Raw genomic sequence first — 15548 nt, forward strand, 5'->3', positions numbered from 1 at the left:
TTACTACCAAACCGGACAATATTGATGGTTTAAAAACAAAACTCGGTCTGGATTATAATAAAATCAGATCATGAGAGACTACCAAACAAGAGAGTTCTTTCGATCTCTGCAAATTTGTTTTTGACTCTAATTGAGAGGAGAAGAAGTGTACTAGTTGAAGCGAATCCAAAACGCTGTGATCCGTGCGTTTTCAGACATCAATCGCCAAACGTATGCATCATTGGGTTAGAGCTTCCTCTTCCGATTTCACCGGAACTCCTCCACAGCCTAGGAGGTAAATTAATTACTTCTTCTCCATTCAATTTTCGATTTTAATTTCAGCTGATTATTTTTATTGTTCATCAGTGGACATACAGCTGTCAATGTCGGAAAATCCATGGTCGTGGTGTTCGGCGGTCTCGTCGACAAAAAGTTCCTCAACGACATCATTGTTTATGACATTGGTAATATCATACTTTAGGTAGAAAGATGCTTTCTTTCTCACGAGTTACGTTCTTGGCTTGCTCTGCTTGTAATGACTATTGTCTCTAGTAGTTTATTTGATAGAACGATGCTTACATCAAAGATAGTTACTTTGCCAAAAAAAAAAAAAACTATAGAAAGCTGAAAACTTCAAGATGAGATTATTCGATTCAGTGTTGTTGAAGAGGAATCAGATGGATACTCTCTTTTCTTATTTTGCTAGTTTTGTTTCTGAGCTTCTTTTGTCCCCTCCTTGGCCTTGTTTTAAGTATCATATGTTCAGCTTTTTTAATCATGTGATAATTGGTGGTCTTATGATTTGCTTCTTCTTTAATCCTGTCGACTAGAAAACAAACTCTGGTTTGAGCCAGAATGTACTGGCAGCGTTTCTGAAGGAAAAGTTGGCCCTACACCTCGCGCGTTTCATGTTGCCATCACTATTGATTGCCATATGTTCATCTTTGGTGGACGTTCTGGTGGCAAGAGGTACGCACTTCTATATATTTTCTAGTTATAAGCGTTTTTACATAAGAGCTCATTTCTATAAATCAATTACAGGTTGGGTGACTTCTGGGTTCTAGATACTGGTAAGTGTGCCTCGGAGTTTTAATTTCTCTGCTTTGGCACTTCTATGAGACACCTATTAATGACATTTTCTGCAGATATATGGCAGTGGTCTGAGCTAACCAGCTTTGGCGACTTACCTACGCCTCGTGATTTTTCTGCTGCCGCTGCTATTGGCAACCAGAAAATCGTGTTGTGAGTATCATAAATTTTAGACGTTCCATCAGGTTGTTGCATGCATTGGCTTAGCCTATGATCATTGGCAGGTGTGGCGGCTGGGATGGTAAAAAATGGCTGTCAGATGTGTATGTTATGGACACAAGTAAAACTTTATCTCTCTCCTCTACTTCAGTTTTGTACTAGACTGATTTTAGTATCTGATAATGTCAGCTTTCTTGGTATCTGTTAGTGTCCCTTGAATGGATGGAGCTGTCGGTTTCGGGGTCGTTGCCACCTCCTAGATGTGGTCATACAGCCACCATGGTTGAGAAACGTTTACTTGTTTTTGGTGGCCGAGGTATAACACCTTGAACCTAAACTTTGTAGCTTCTTGCTCTTGACTTATCACCATTCTCTTAAAAAAGTTAAGGTGTTTGCATATTAAACCAACTTGGCGGACTCATATGATAGATAAAAGTAAAAGACCGAAAATTTATTTACTGTTCCACCTTTTCATTCATCAAACATGTTAAGGATGCTGATGTGTTTGGTTCCACGAATTACACATCCAAATTCAATATAAGTCCATAAAATGCAAATAAAGAAAACAAACAAATTAGAGGAGGGGGGGAACTTGAGTGAAATATGAATCAAATATTAATAAATAGCAATTTATGCATCGTTGTAAGTTAATAACTTCCAGTCATTAATGAATTGTCCTGAACGGGATGGTATATGTAATGTAGAAACCCTCTTCCAATCTTAAGGATTCATACTTTTAAGCAAATCCACTAGTTTGATAGTTCTTTGGTTCTGACATCTGAGGTATAGGTCATGATCACAATTATTTTTTGCTTGATCTGATAACAACTAAGCTAAAACTATGGTGTGTGATATGTTTATCTTTGACAGGAGGCGGTGGCCCTATCATGGGTGATCTGTGGGCTTTGAAGGGTTTAATAGATGAAGGTACATCCTTAATTAAATTACTTCAAAATTGCATTATATGTAATGTTCTGGTTGCTGATCTTATTGTGGTTAACCTTTGTTGTGGAAGAAAGAACGTGAAACACCTGGATGGACGCAACTAAAGCTTCCTGGCCAAGCATCATCAGCTCGATGTGGTCACACTGTCACATCCGGAGGACATTATGTATGTCTTTTTCAGCTCCTGTTTGTTCTTTTGTGTAAGGATAGCTTCGCATGACATACATCACTCACATCATTAATTTTCATGTATGCAGCTTCTGTTATTTGGGGGACATGGAACTGGTGGATGGCTGAGTCGTTATGATGTCTATTATAATGACACTATAATTTTAGACAGAGGTAAATTCTTGCTTATGAGATTCGTCTCCTCTGCTAAAGGAGCACTCTAAATCCAAAAATCCACCTCAGTAATTTACAATCTAGTGAGATGATAAAATTGTGATGTGCTTTATCATTTTTCTTGCTGAGCATTGCTGTCTACGCGTTGTTGCTAAATTTATATTTTCACATACTAGTAACTGCACAGTGGAAGCGCTTACCAATAAACAATGATGAACCTCCTCCTCCTCGAGCTTACCATACCATGACAAGTATTGGAGCTCGTCATCTTTTAATTGGTGGTTTTGATGGAAAATCAACCTTCGGTGATCTTTGGTGGCTAGTTCCTGAAGGTATCTTACTCTTATTTGTACTGAATGTTTCTTATCGTTGGAAAGTCTTTAGACGAACTAATCTTGGTGTTGATCACAGTTTGTATTAAAAGTTTTGAAGGTTTACACATCTGATTGAATTTAGTATACTGTTTAGCCTTCTAAAAATTAAAGAGAAAAATGGACGTGGAACTCTAGATAGGGATCTCACTCAATACTTGTGGGCTTCAAATACCCGAGGAGTCAGAAGATGAAGAGTTCGTTGAGTTAGGAACCAGATTGATTGAAGGAGATGTAATTGATAATCGAGCCTCCATGATGCAGGTTAATTTTTCCTCTTGTCTTTTTCAGGATGTGTGATTGTGTTATTCTTGTACTGAAAATGCTTCTCAACGAATAGATGGCAGCTGAAGCACTTCGTCAACATTGGAAAGAGTCCACTCCTGAGACTTTGCAGTTAAAAGAGCTTAATGCCTTGCTTCGAGATTATCAGCGACTTGTTTCCCGAAAATACACGTGAGTTCTTACATTATCTTGTTTATGTAGATTATCTTTTATTTCAATAAAAATGGTTGTTCTTTGATTGCGCTTGGAATGGCATTAGAATAACTTAGATAAATCTCCTGAGAGTTTAGGAGTGTTATATAGAGTTAATATCAATATCATTTTTTGTGTCTTGAATAGCCCTTGAGACTTTTTAATCCAAGAATTGCCAAAACTGATTCATTTCTTAATGTTGTGCAGTCCTCACATAAAAGTTGATTGTAAATGCATCGCTTTGTACCCCTTTGAAAAGTATTAAACATCATGAAATTTCACATTTGATTCTTCCTTTCCGTCACACATGTTTGTTTTCGTTGTTGTGGCGTGAGTCTCAGAGCACAGAGCAGCTTAACATCTACTGATTTTGGCCTCCCCGGAAAGCAGACGTTTACGTTTTATCATATCAAAACTTCTTCCGAGGTAATACCACATACTTTCCTCCTGTTATGAGCTCTCTTGAACATTTGACAGCAATCAATCAACACATCAGGCTCTTGGCACATGCTCTGACATGTCAATTTAACATTTTGTTATTCTCAGTTACGGATGGATGACATCCCGAAGTTGCTGGAAGAATACAAAACCCTTGTAATCTGATTGAGGAGCTCTGCCATGAAACTCACAAGGAGAATACAAAACTCATGAAGTAGCTGCCAAGAAGATCACCAATATTGCTATCAGCACTACCATTGCAAACAACAAAACTAAAAAAAGTCTCAACAGAATCATATATCTGATAGACAACAAGACATGTACAACTTCTTTTTAGTCAAGAACAAAAACATGTACCCATATGTAAGATTTTCCATTATCTCCACTTAATCCGTATCTCAGCGTCTGCTCTTTTTTTTTCTTGTTTAGCCTCTTGCATTTTACTTTGAAAATAGATTGATTTGCCTTGAAGCTAATGTTCGAACCCCGATCCATCTTTGAGCAACTGTTTTAGTTCCGTGTCTAGGAGACCAGTGTTCTGCACTATCGCATCTTGGTCTCCTACTTGAGATGTGATGCTTCCATACAATGTCCAGCCACTGGCGTTGCCTAGTAATTAATATCATCTCCACCATATCACTATTTGCTGCATCCCCTCCTCCATAAGAAACATAAAACATAAAAGTTAGGTAGCTCTAAAACATTTCTGATCATAACAAAAAGTAAGATCTAAACCACACTTGATGATTACGTAAGTTGGTTCGTAATTTTTACCAATCTTTGGTATGAGGAACTGGAGAAAAGATTCCAAATAGACTGAGGAAGAAAGACATGCAGATTCCGGAGATTTGATAGGTTGGTGTCAAGGCCACAAAGCATCAAGCTTTGTTAACATGTAGTAGTAGTAGAACCAGAAGAACTTGACCACAGTACGGCCGTATCCTATCATTGAGTAAAGGATTATAGTATGTAAACTCTAGTTTGTATGGTGTCATACTACATGATCTAATAACTTTGTCTATATTACCAATTTTCCCAATTAATTATTTCTAACGAAAATATAATGTAAATATCAATGAATATATTTTGAAAGTTGAAAATGAGGAAGAAAATTTTTTTTACCAAAAAGAATAATAAGGGAGAAGTATAGTGAATGTTTCGAGTGGGGCCTAAAGCAAATGCATTATTGCCTTGCGAAAAAATCATTATCGCCAGAGACTAGAAAAAAACTCCTATTTTCTTTTCTAATTCAAAATTAGAACCACAAGATGACTGTCATAGACTGTCGATACTCTTTCATTATTTCTTCTTCCAAAGAACGTCGCTAAGCAAGTTGCAGATCTGTTACATGTAAGGTAAATCACGTTCTTGTATCATTATTTGTCTGTTTAACTTGCTCTGAATCTGAATTTAAAAACAAAAATTCGTTGCATTGTTACAAATCTTGTTTTACGAATTTAAAGCATTTAATCATCAATGCTTGAATAAAAGTAAGTTAAGTAAAGTTCCTCTGACAGGTATCATGTTTTATTAGATCAACCAAGGATTATCATAACCGGTTTTAAATCTTACTATACAAGTTTGTACTCATATGTTGACGGTGGAACAGGAGAATAGCGATGGCTGAGGGAATTGTATCGTTTGGAGTGCAGAGACTCTGGGAGCTCTTGGCTCGAGAATCTGAGAGACTGCAGGGAGTTCATGAGAAAGTTGATGATCTAAAATGTCAGATGAGAATGTTACAGTCGTTGTTGAAAGATGCAGATGCCAAGAAACATGGGAGTGAAGTAGTGAGAAACTTCTTGGAAGATGTCAAAGACATTGTTTTTGATGCTGAAGATATAATTGAATCCTTTCTTTTGAAAGAATTGAGTGGAAACCAAAAAGGGATCAAGAGGCATCTGAAAAGACTTTCTTGTTTCTTAGTGGATCGCCGAAATATTTCTATGGACATTGAAGGCATAACTAAGAGAATGTCCAAGCTTGTCGAGCAAATGCAGAGCTTTGGAATACAACAGATCGTCTACAGATCACCGTCTCTACAAGAGAGACAGAGGGAAATCCAACAAACATATCCTGAGAAATCTCAAAAGGATCTTGTGGCCGTGGAACAGAGTGTTAAGGAACTGGTTGGTCAGTTGGTGGAGAATGATCGCATCCAAGTAGTTTCCATATCCGGGATGGGTGGTATTGGAAAAACCACTCTTGCGAGACAAGTCTTTCATCATGACATTGTTCGAAGTCATTTTGATGGATTCGCATGGGTCTGCGTTTCTCAATATTTTAAGAAGAAGGATATTTGGCAAAAGTTATTGCAAGAGCTTAGACCACATGATACGAGCATCGCACAAATGAGTGAGGGTACACTCCATGCTGAGATCTTTCACTTGTTGGAAAGATCTAAATACTTAATTGTCATGGATGATGTATGGAAAAACGAAGACTGGGATGTAATAAAACATGTTTTTCCCCAAGAAAGAGGTGAGCTCTCTAATTGTACATACATTACTTAAGTACTCCCCATAGCTATTTCATAAATGCCTTTTGAAATACAATTGCAGGTTGGAAGATGATTCTTACTTCACGCGATGAAGGTGTTGGTTTCCATGCAGATCCAACATGTTTTCCCTTTAGACCAAAAATCCTTACTCCTGAAGAAAGTTGGATGCTATGTGAGAGCATAGCATTCCCTAGAAGAGAGATAACGGGTACGTCCATTTGTCCATGTTTATAACCGAGTCCATTAAAGACCCTTTTTGTGTGTGGACAAACATTGATCATGTTATTAAGAACCGAGTCCATTAAAGACCAAACCTATTAACATCAGTGTTAACATGACTTATCCATGGAATCCATTAGAGACCATATAAGTAAACCTACTACAAAAGACAAACCTACAATATATAAGTTCTGAATTTCAAATCTATTAAAGACCACAGCTTCATAAGTAGGATACATAACATAAAAAATACTTGTAAATTCACATATTGTAGTTTTAGTTTTAATTTTAATTTACGTATTAATGTTAACTAGATTTTTGACAAAAATTATAACTTTATACATATTTCATATGTTTTTAAGTTTTGTGCATAATTTATATTTAATTTGTGTATCTAATTTATTTTTATGTTAGTAACTAACATCTAATATAAGATGAACTTATAATATTTTATTTTAATGTACATTAATTTATAATCATTTACATTTTACAGAATTACATACATTCATATATAGAGTTTATTAGTTTTTTTTTATAAAAATTATATGAATACTATTATATGATAATGAAAATATAATTATCTGTTTATTTTTCCCAAGTTTTAATTTATGTTTCTATAATTTAACACTAAAACGAAGTAATCACATATATCATATTAGTTAAAATTTGTTTAATATTCTTATAATACTTTATGATTTTATATGTATGTTACAACAAAAAAATGATTTTATATGTTTACTCAACCATCTCATACTAAATAACCTTTGTATATTGATAAAATAATCCGTAAAAATTACACATAAATATATGAACCATAACCCAATATTTATATAAGTAGGTTTAGTGCTGGTTTTTAGAATTAACGCAGAATATTCTTTATAGATTTCAATCGTGTAAAATTACGAAATTTAGAATATTTTGAGGATGCCAGAATTATCAAAATTTAAAATATTAAGATTGATATCATTGATGTCAAAAATATACCATTTAGCTAGGTCTAAATTTTTTATAAGAAATTGCATTCAAAGTTTTTGTTTTCAAACGTAAATATCTAAGTTTTGAAATATTTAAGTCATTTTCATTTGAATGAGTAAATTTTGACCTACTAAGATTTATAAATGTGATTTTCTAGATTGTAAGTTATTTAGTAAATATTAAAAATACAAAAAATATATTCTCAAAACTGTTAAAGTTTTGTTATGCTTCCATAATTTCAGCTTATCAAATATCTAATCTATTAAAAGAAAAGTACCATTTTTATCTACTACAAAATTGTCATACTAGAAGTCTAGTTCCATATATTTTATTGTTTACTTAATGTATAACATTTCTAAATAATTATAAGGATATTAATAACAAATCTATTTTAACTATAAATTTAAATTTTAGTTTTAGGAATAACAAAATCTGTAGAGAAAAAATCTAACAAAATCTTTTTAAAATTTTAAATATTATTTTAATTAATGCACTGATTAATTTCGTAATTAGTAGTATAATATTATTATAAATTAATTTTAATCAAAATTTTATTATAAACAAAATAATGAAATTATATGCTAATTTTATAATTTTTATTAGTATATTCTACATTATATTAAAATAGAATTAATTAATGAATTACATATTAACATTATGTTTTTGTACAAACATATTAAAATTATGTTGAATTGGTAAACCAATATATTTTGAAAAATACTTTCATTAGATAAATAAATAAAATGTCATTCACGCTTAAAGTGACTAAAATATCATTCACATTTTAAAATGATTAATATTTATAAATTATGTAATAATTTTTACAAAAATTAAAATTGTTAACATATGTTAAATTTTAATATTTAGAACTATATATCATCTATTAAGTTATTTTTAAAATGACAGCAATATATTATCATAAATGATTATATACAAAATAATATAAAATTTTATATTTATAAATGAAATGTTACCCACACGGGTGTGCGGGTTACAATCTAGTTTGAATTATAGCAAATAACTATGTATATGAACAATACCAATAAATTTGAATGTTATAAATTAAAATAGGTTTGCTAGTAGGCAATTGAGAATTTGAACAAATTCCATATTTATACTAAAATCTTTTATGTAGTTTGGAAAATCATAATAATACTAAATATAATAGTCTTCTGAATGATTTATCAAGTATATTCAATATTATATACTACAAATATGTATAGTTTTACATCATGTATTTTATAATTTTAGAATAATATAAATATTCTTCTTTGTTAAGTTAGATGAATCATGGGAGGATGTTTAGCAATTAAGTAGGAAACTAGATTAAGATCCACGCAAATGAATATTATATATAAAAATAAATTTTATTTATTATTATTTATTTGTATTCATTTATGTATTATGTACATAATTAAATTAGAGTAAATACATAAATCAAAACATTACATCTTGTTTATTTACGATATTTTTTGGTAAATAAATCAAAACAATTATATTCATACGATTTATGATCATTTATATCTTGTTATTACCAAAACAAGTTAAACCATTAATTACAAAATTTTAGTGTAAGACATTTAATATTTTTAGTAATTTATAGTCGTTTTAAAAATTCAAAATATAACATATAAAAAACATTTTATTATATGGTTGATGTGGTTGTTTAATATATTTTAATAATATAAAATTAAACCAAAAAAAGCTAAGATACAAAAATTACTATCAAATATTTATATTCATAATCATTAATTATCAATTTAAAAGTTAGTTTAATAAAAAATATAATATAAATTAAGATGGACCGACCTATTTCTCTAAGAATTCTGAATTTCATTCTTATGGTGACACGTGGCTACAAAACAATGTTGTAATGTTTCTCAATTAATATATAAGGGATATAGTTAAAATATTTCTTTTAATAAATTTATTTTAAAAAAAATAGCTAGTGGCATGGTATTGTAATTATCATTGAAAACTAAAGGCATAATCTTATTAGAAATTCCGGTTTAATAGTATAAATTTCAGTTTTAAGTTTAATTTCCATTATTTTTAACTTGCCAAGGAACCCACGCGATAACGCGTGGAAACTTATTTTTATAAATAAATATATGATATTATAATTTATATATTGTATAAAAAATAATTTTATTAAAAGGATTCCCATGTCAAAACGTAGAACATATGTGTTTATATTTACTTATTGATAATATTAAAAATGTATATTCTATAATTTTAAATTACAACTAAAATACAAATATATCAATCCTAATAAAATTATACATTTTTTTATTATTTTAGGTAAGTTACTCTAAAATTTTAAATTATATCAATTTATAATAAATAAATAAAATCTCTTTTTAAACAAAAAAAATCTTTTCAAATAAAAAATGTATCTTTTACGTTAGACGGTTGTGTTATCAACGAAAAGTACGAACGACTCATAACCTAAAAGGTACAAACACGTCTTAAACTAAGTGATACAAACATGATGTGATTCAAGAAGTATGAACTTGGTCCATGGGGTGGACGAATGTACCTTGACCGAAGGTATGAATGTGTCATTACCAAAAAGTGTAAATGGTGTGAACGAAATGGTGTAAATTGAAATTGAGATCCATAAGACAAAAATTTTGGGCATGGGTAAAAACATGCAAAATCTAAGAAATATTAAGAAAATGATAAACTCTAATTTGGATAGACTATTTATGTTGTCGAGAAAAGGTCATACTCTTATATCATCAGCACCATGGTTGACCATAAGACAAAATAGTTTCCGGATGGGTAAAAACAGGTAAAATCTAAGAAATATTAAAAAAAAAGATATATTATAATCTGGATAGACTTTTTATGTTGTCGAGAAAAGGTCATACTCTATATCACCAGCACCATGGTTGACCTTTAACATTCTTTCAGTGATGTCTCGTTCGCACTTTTTCAGTCACGATCCATTCTTACCTCTTCGGTCATGATTCATTGACACTCCTTTGGATACGACTCGTTTGCACCCTTTCATTCACGATCCATTCACGTTCTTTCAGTTACGATCCGTTCACACTCATACGGTTATGATCCGTTTACTCCTTTTGGTCATGACACGTTTGCACTTTTTTGTCACAACCCATTTGCAATCTTTCGGTCACGACCATTTGCACCCTTTGGTCACAACCCGTTTGCAATTTTTTGGCCACGATTCATTTGCAATCTTTCGGTCACGACCATTTGCAATCTTTCAAACACGACCATTTGCACCCTTTCGATCATAACCCATTTGCACGTTTTCGGTCATAACTCATTTGCATGCTTTCGGTCATAACCCATTTGTACCCTTTTTGTCATGGTCAAGATCCATTCGCATCCTTTCGGTCATGATTAATTTCACATCCTTTCGGTCAAGAACCGTTCGCACGCTTTCATTTATGACAGTTCAGAGAGTTTCGGTCACGGTCCTTTTGTACATTTTCGGTCATAATACATTCACACATTTTCAGTCACAACACTTTCGCACCCCTTGGATCATGATACATTTGTATCTCTTGGATCATAGCATGTTCATACCTCTTAGATTATGATCCGTTCATATCTCTTAAATTACAAAACATTTATACCTCTCTGTTGATGACACTATATAAATATTTATAATTTTTAATCAGTGTTAATATGAAAGTAAACTTATATGGAATTGTTTTGCATTTATTAGTATTGAGATGAAAATTTATGTGTTTGTTTTTGGTTTTTACTTTACTCATATCTATATATTAATACTTCATAAATATTAGTATTTGTTTTAAATAGACTTTTTATGTTGGCCAAAAAAGATCATATTATTATATCACCAACATCATGGTTGACCTTTAGCAATCTCTTGGTGATGACTCGTTCGCACCATTTAAGTCAAGACCCATTCACACTCTTTCGGTAACAAATCGTTCACACCCTTTTTTTGTCATGACCCGTTTACACTTTTTCGGTCACAACCCATTCGCAATCTTTCGATCACGACCATTTGCACCCTTTGATCACGACCTGTTTGCAATTTTTCGGTCACAATCCATTTGTAACCTTTCGGTCACGATCATTTGCACCCTTTCGGTCATAACCCATTTGCACCATTTTGGTCATAGTCAAGATCTGTTCTCACCCTTTCAGTCAAGATTAATTTCACATCCTTTCGGTCTAGATCCATTCACACTTTTTCATTTATGATCATTGGCAGCCTTTCGGTTACGACCATTTTGTATATTTTCGGTCAAAAAACATTCACATCCTTTCAGTTACAAAACGTTCATACTCCTTGGATCATGATATGTTTGTACCTCTTGGATCACAACACGTTATACCTCTTAGATTATGATGCGTTCATATCCTTAAATCACAACACATTTGTACCTCTTCGTTGATGACACCACGTAAATATTTATCATTTTTTTAATCATTGTTAATATGAAAATTGTGTCTCTTAAGTTTTTTTATGAAAAGTTATTTTTATTAGTAATGAAATGAAAATTTATGTCTTTTTGTTTTTACTTTATTCATATATATGAATAGTCACATCTTTCTATATAAAGGTGGTTATTTTGAAATGATACTTATATGAATAGTCACAACTTTTCAATTTAAATAGTCACATCTTTTCAAATTTAAATGTAATTATTTTGAAATTATAGAAATATGAATAGTCAAAACTTTTCATTTAAATAATTACATATTTTACAATTAAATTCTGACTAATGCACAACTCTTGAAACAAATAACGAAAAGACACAACTTTAACAAGAAATAAAATTCCTATAAATATACACAACTTTTCAACATTGTTTGAGTTTTTCATGTAAGACATTTAAGAGATGCAACTTTTATGTATAAAACTTAAGAGATTCCAATTTTCATATTAATCAATACACTGATTTTTAGAAATAAAACAATTGCAAATATTTATAAAATATTAATAAACAGATATGAGAAAAATAAAAACGAAAAAACATAATTTTCATCTGAATACTAATAAATACAACTTTTCATATAAAAAATTAAGAGATGCAACTTTCATATAGATGAATAGTCACATTTTTTCCCAGTTTAAAGGTGGTTATTTTGAAATAATACTTATATGAATAGTCACAACTTTTCAATTTAAATAGTCACATCTTTTCAATTTAAAGGTAGTTATTTTGAAATGATACATATATGAATAGTCACAATTTTCATGTAAATAATTATATCTTTTTAATTTAAATACTAACTAATATACAACTCTTGAAACGAAATGACATTTCTTAATATATAATGAAAAGACACAACTTTTAACAAGAAATAAGATTCATATAAAACACACAACTTTTCAACATTGTTTGGGTTTGCTATTATTAATTGTTTTTCTTCTTCACCATTTTATTTGATTAGTGAAAATTATGCTTTGAGAAGACATGGACATTGGACTATTTATAGATTTTTAAAATTTTGTTTGAAGAGTCACATCTTTTAAATTAAAAGTTTGTGTCTTTTTGTAATAATACTTATATGAAGAGTCACAAATTTTCAATATAAATTGTCACACTCTTTCAATATAAATAGTTATTTTTAAATAAAAAGACACAACTTTTAATTGTTGAAAAGACACATACTTTTAACATAAGTGGAATTCACAACCTTTTGAATTAATTGAGATTGTTATTATTAGTAGATTTTTATATAAACTATATATATATAGATATTATTTTTTATTTGAACATTTGAAAAGACTAGACAAATTAATTCTAGGCCAATCTTACAATGTGTTACTGTGTTTCAGAATTTAATGTTGATGAAGAACTAGAAGCCATGGGTAAGAAAATGGTCACATATTGTGGAGGACTACCATTAGCCGTTAAAGTGCTGGGAGGCTTGTTAGCTAATAAAACCATGGTTGAAGAGTGGAAAAGAGTAGATGACAATATTCAAAGTCAGATAGTTCGCATAGATGACAAAAGTCAAGATTCTGTTTACCGAGTATTGTCTATGAGCTATGAAGATTTGCCAATGCAGTTAAAGCATTGTTTCCTCTACCTAGCTCATTTTCCCGAAGATGACAAGATACAAGTGGAGAGATTGTATTATTACTGGGAAGCAGAAGGAATAATAACGTCAAGTTGCGATGGAGCAACCACTAGGAAAATTGGAGAAGAATACATAGACGAGCTAGTAAGGAGAAATATGGTTATTGGAGTAAAAGAGGATTTGAGTTGCAAATGGGAGTATTGTCAAATGCATGACATGATGAGAGAAGTATGTTTATATAAAGCCAAAGAAGAGAACTTTCTTCAGTTTATCAAAGTCCCTACTACTTCCACCTCCACCATCAATGCTCATACTCCTACCAGATCTCGCAGACTCGTAGTACACGGTGGTGGTAATGCATTTGATATGCTGGGACGTAAAAACAATCAAAAAGCTAGATCTTTTTTGGGGTTTGGACTCGACAGCAACTTTTGGAAGCAGTCAGGTCAAGGATTCCAAAATTTACTGTTACTTAGGGTCTTAGATTTGAGTTTAGATTATAAAATAGACTCTAAAGGGTGGAGAATACCTTCGAGCATTGGAAAACTCATTCATTTGAGATATTTGAGCTTACAAATGGGTTGGGCAACTCATGTACCTTCTTCTTTACGGAATCTAAAGCTTCTAATCTATTTGAGTATTTACTCCCGGGAAAGAGTTCATCTGCCAAGTATCTTTAAAGAGATGGTACAGTTGAGGTTCCTGCTGCTTCCCCCTTTTGTTGACGCTAAAACAAAGTTGGAATTGGGTAATCTAGTGAACCTGGAGTACTTGGGCTGGTTCCGATCAGAATACGGTAGCATCACTGACTTCCTCCGAATGAAAAAGCTCAGGACTCTCGAGATATTTCTCAAAGGCAGGTATACTTCTGAAATTCTAGCGTCATCTCTCGGTGAATTAACAAACCTGGAGGAGTTTAGATTGATCGATGAGAACAACGAATCCGATGGGGCTTATGATTTGGATTTCGTTTGTAATTTCATTAAGCTAAGGCATTTAGTGATATGGATGCATATGACAAGGCTTCCTGATCACTCTCGATTGCCTCCCAACCTTGCACACATATCTCTAACTAACTGTGAAATGGAGGAGGATCCACTGCAGATTCTGGAAAAGTTGCTTCATTTAAAGTCGGTTGAATTATCAAGTAATGCTTTCGTGGGGAGGAAGATGGTGTGTTCAAAAGGTGGATTCCCTCAATTATCTAAGCTTGAAATGTCGTACCTAGACGACTTGGAAGAGTGGATAGTGGAAGAAGGGTCGATGCCATGTCTTCGTACCTTGTCTATATGGTATTGTGAAAAGTTGAAGGAGCTACCGGAAGGGCTCAAGTATATCACTTCTTTAAAGGAACTGGAAATCATACATAAGAAGAAGGAGTGGGAGACGAAACTCGTACCAGGTGGGGAAAGTTACCACAAAGTCCAACACATTCCCAGTGTTCAATTAGACTATCGTGGCGACGAATAAGGAGAATACAACCGTCTCAGGTATATATACTTTTGTTTGGTATAATGTCAATATTGTTCTCCATGAAGTTTAGTGTGGAAGTCTCAACTATCTAACCTTTTTATTATTCGGTTTTCAGGTGAACCTACTCAGAATCAGTACCCACTTATTGATTCTGTGATGTGATATATGTCGTTTTTGTTGTATTGGTGTGTGAAGTTTACATATCTTGTTTGTGATATATTTCGTTTATCTGTTTGCATGCTCATTCACTGTAATGCTAAGTTTGGAAATACATTTGTATATCTTCTTCGATTTCTCCGTTGTGTGTGCCTAGTTGACTTGTATGGTCGGAATTTGAGATAGAACGGTGCTTTGATAGTGATCACTGAACATCATTCTTAACATGATTTTATCATTTGGTTTAAGGAATGTCAAGAGCTTTTAAATGAAACATCTAGTTAATCCGTTTTAACAGATATAGAACCTTGGAGTTTATTGAAACCAAAGTCAAGAGTTTCTCACCACAATGGGACTCTCCTCACAGTTGATATCAATGGCGCAATCAA

The 15548-nt window shown here is 32.2% G+C and overlaps 1 protein-coding gene, 1 long non-coding RNA gene and 2 pseudogenes across 2 annotated transcripts in view; 3 read left to right on the plus strand and 1 right to left on the minus strand.

Moving 5' to 3' along the window:
• LOC117134032 overlaps positions 1 to 800 on the minus strand; it is a 32147-nt gene extending 31347 nt beyond the window's left edge. Inside the window, exon 1 of the long non-coding RNA XR_004458143.1 lies at positions 485 to 800. This is a non-coding gene — a long non-coding RNA (uncharacterized LOC117134032). The remainder of the gene's footprint in view (positions 1 to 484) is intronic.
• The window catches only part of LOC103848412, a 76976-nt pseudogene that overhangs the window by 25836 nt on the left and 35592 nt on the right, over positions 1 to 15548 (plus strand).
• Positions 54 to 4196, plus strand: LOC103847613 (annotated as a pseudogene).
• Positions 5045 to 15294, plus strand: LOC103847614 (probable disease resistance RPP8-like protein 4). The gene is made up of 5 exons (XM_033291427.1): positions 5045 to 5155; positions 5410 to 6281; positions 6362 to 6508; positions 13286 to 15020; positions 15119 to 15294. The coding sequence occupies exons 2-4, from the start codon at positions 5420 to 5422 to the stop codon at positions 14998 to 15000; spliced, it is 2724 nt and encodes a 907-aa protein (XP_033147318.1). The 5' UTR covers positions 5045 to 5155; positions 5410 to 5419; the 3' UTR covers positions 15001 to 15020; positions 15119 to 15294.

This window comes from Brassica rapa, chromosome A05 (assembly GCF_000309985.2).
Source record: "Brassica rapa cultivar Chiifu-401-42 chromosome A05, CAAS_Brap_v3.01, whole genome shotgun sequence".
NCBI classification, from domain to species: Eukaryota; Viridiplantae; Streptophyta; class Magnoliopsida; order Brassicales; family Brassicaceae; genus Brassica; species Brassica rapa.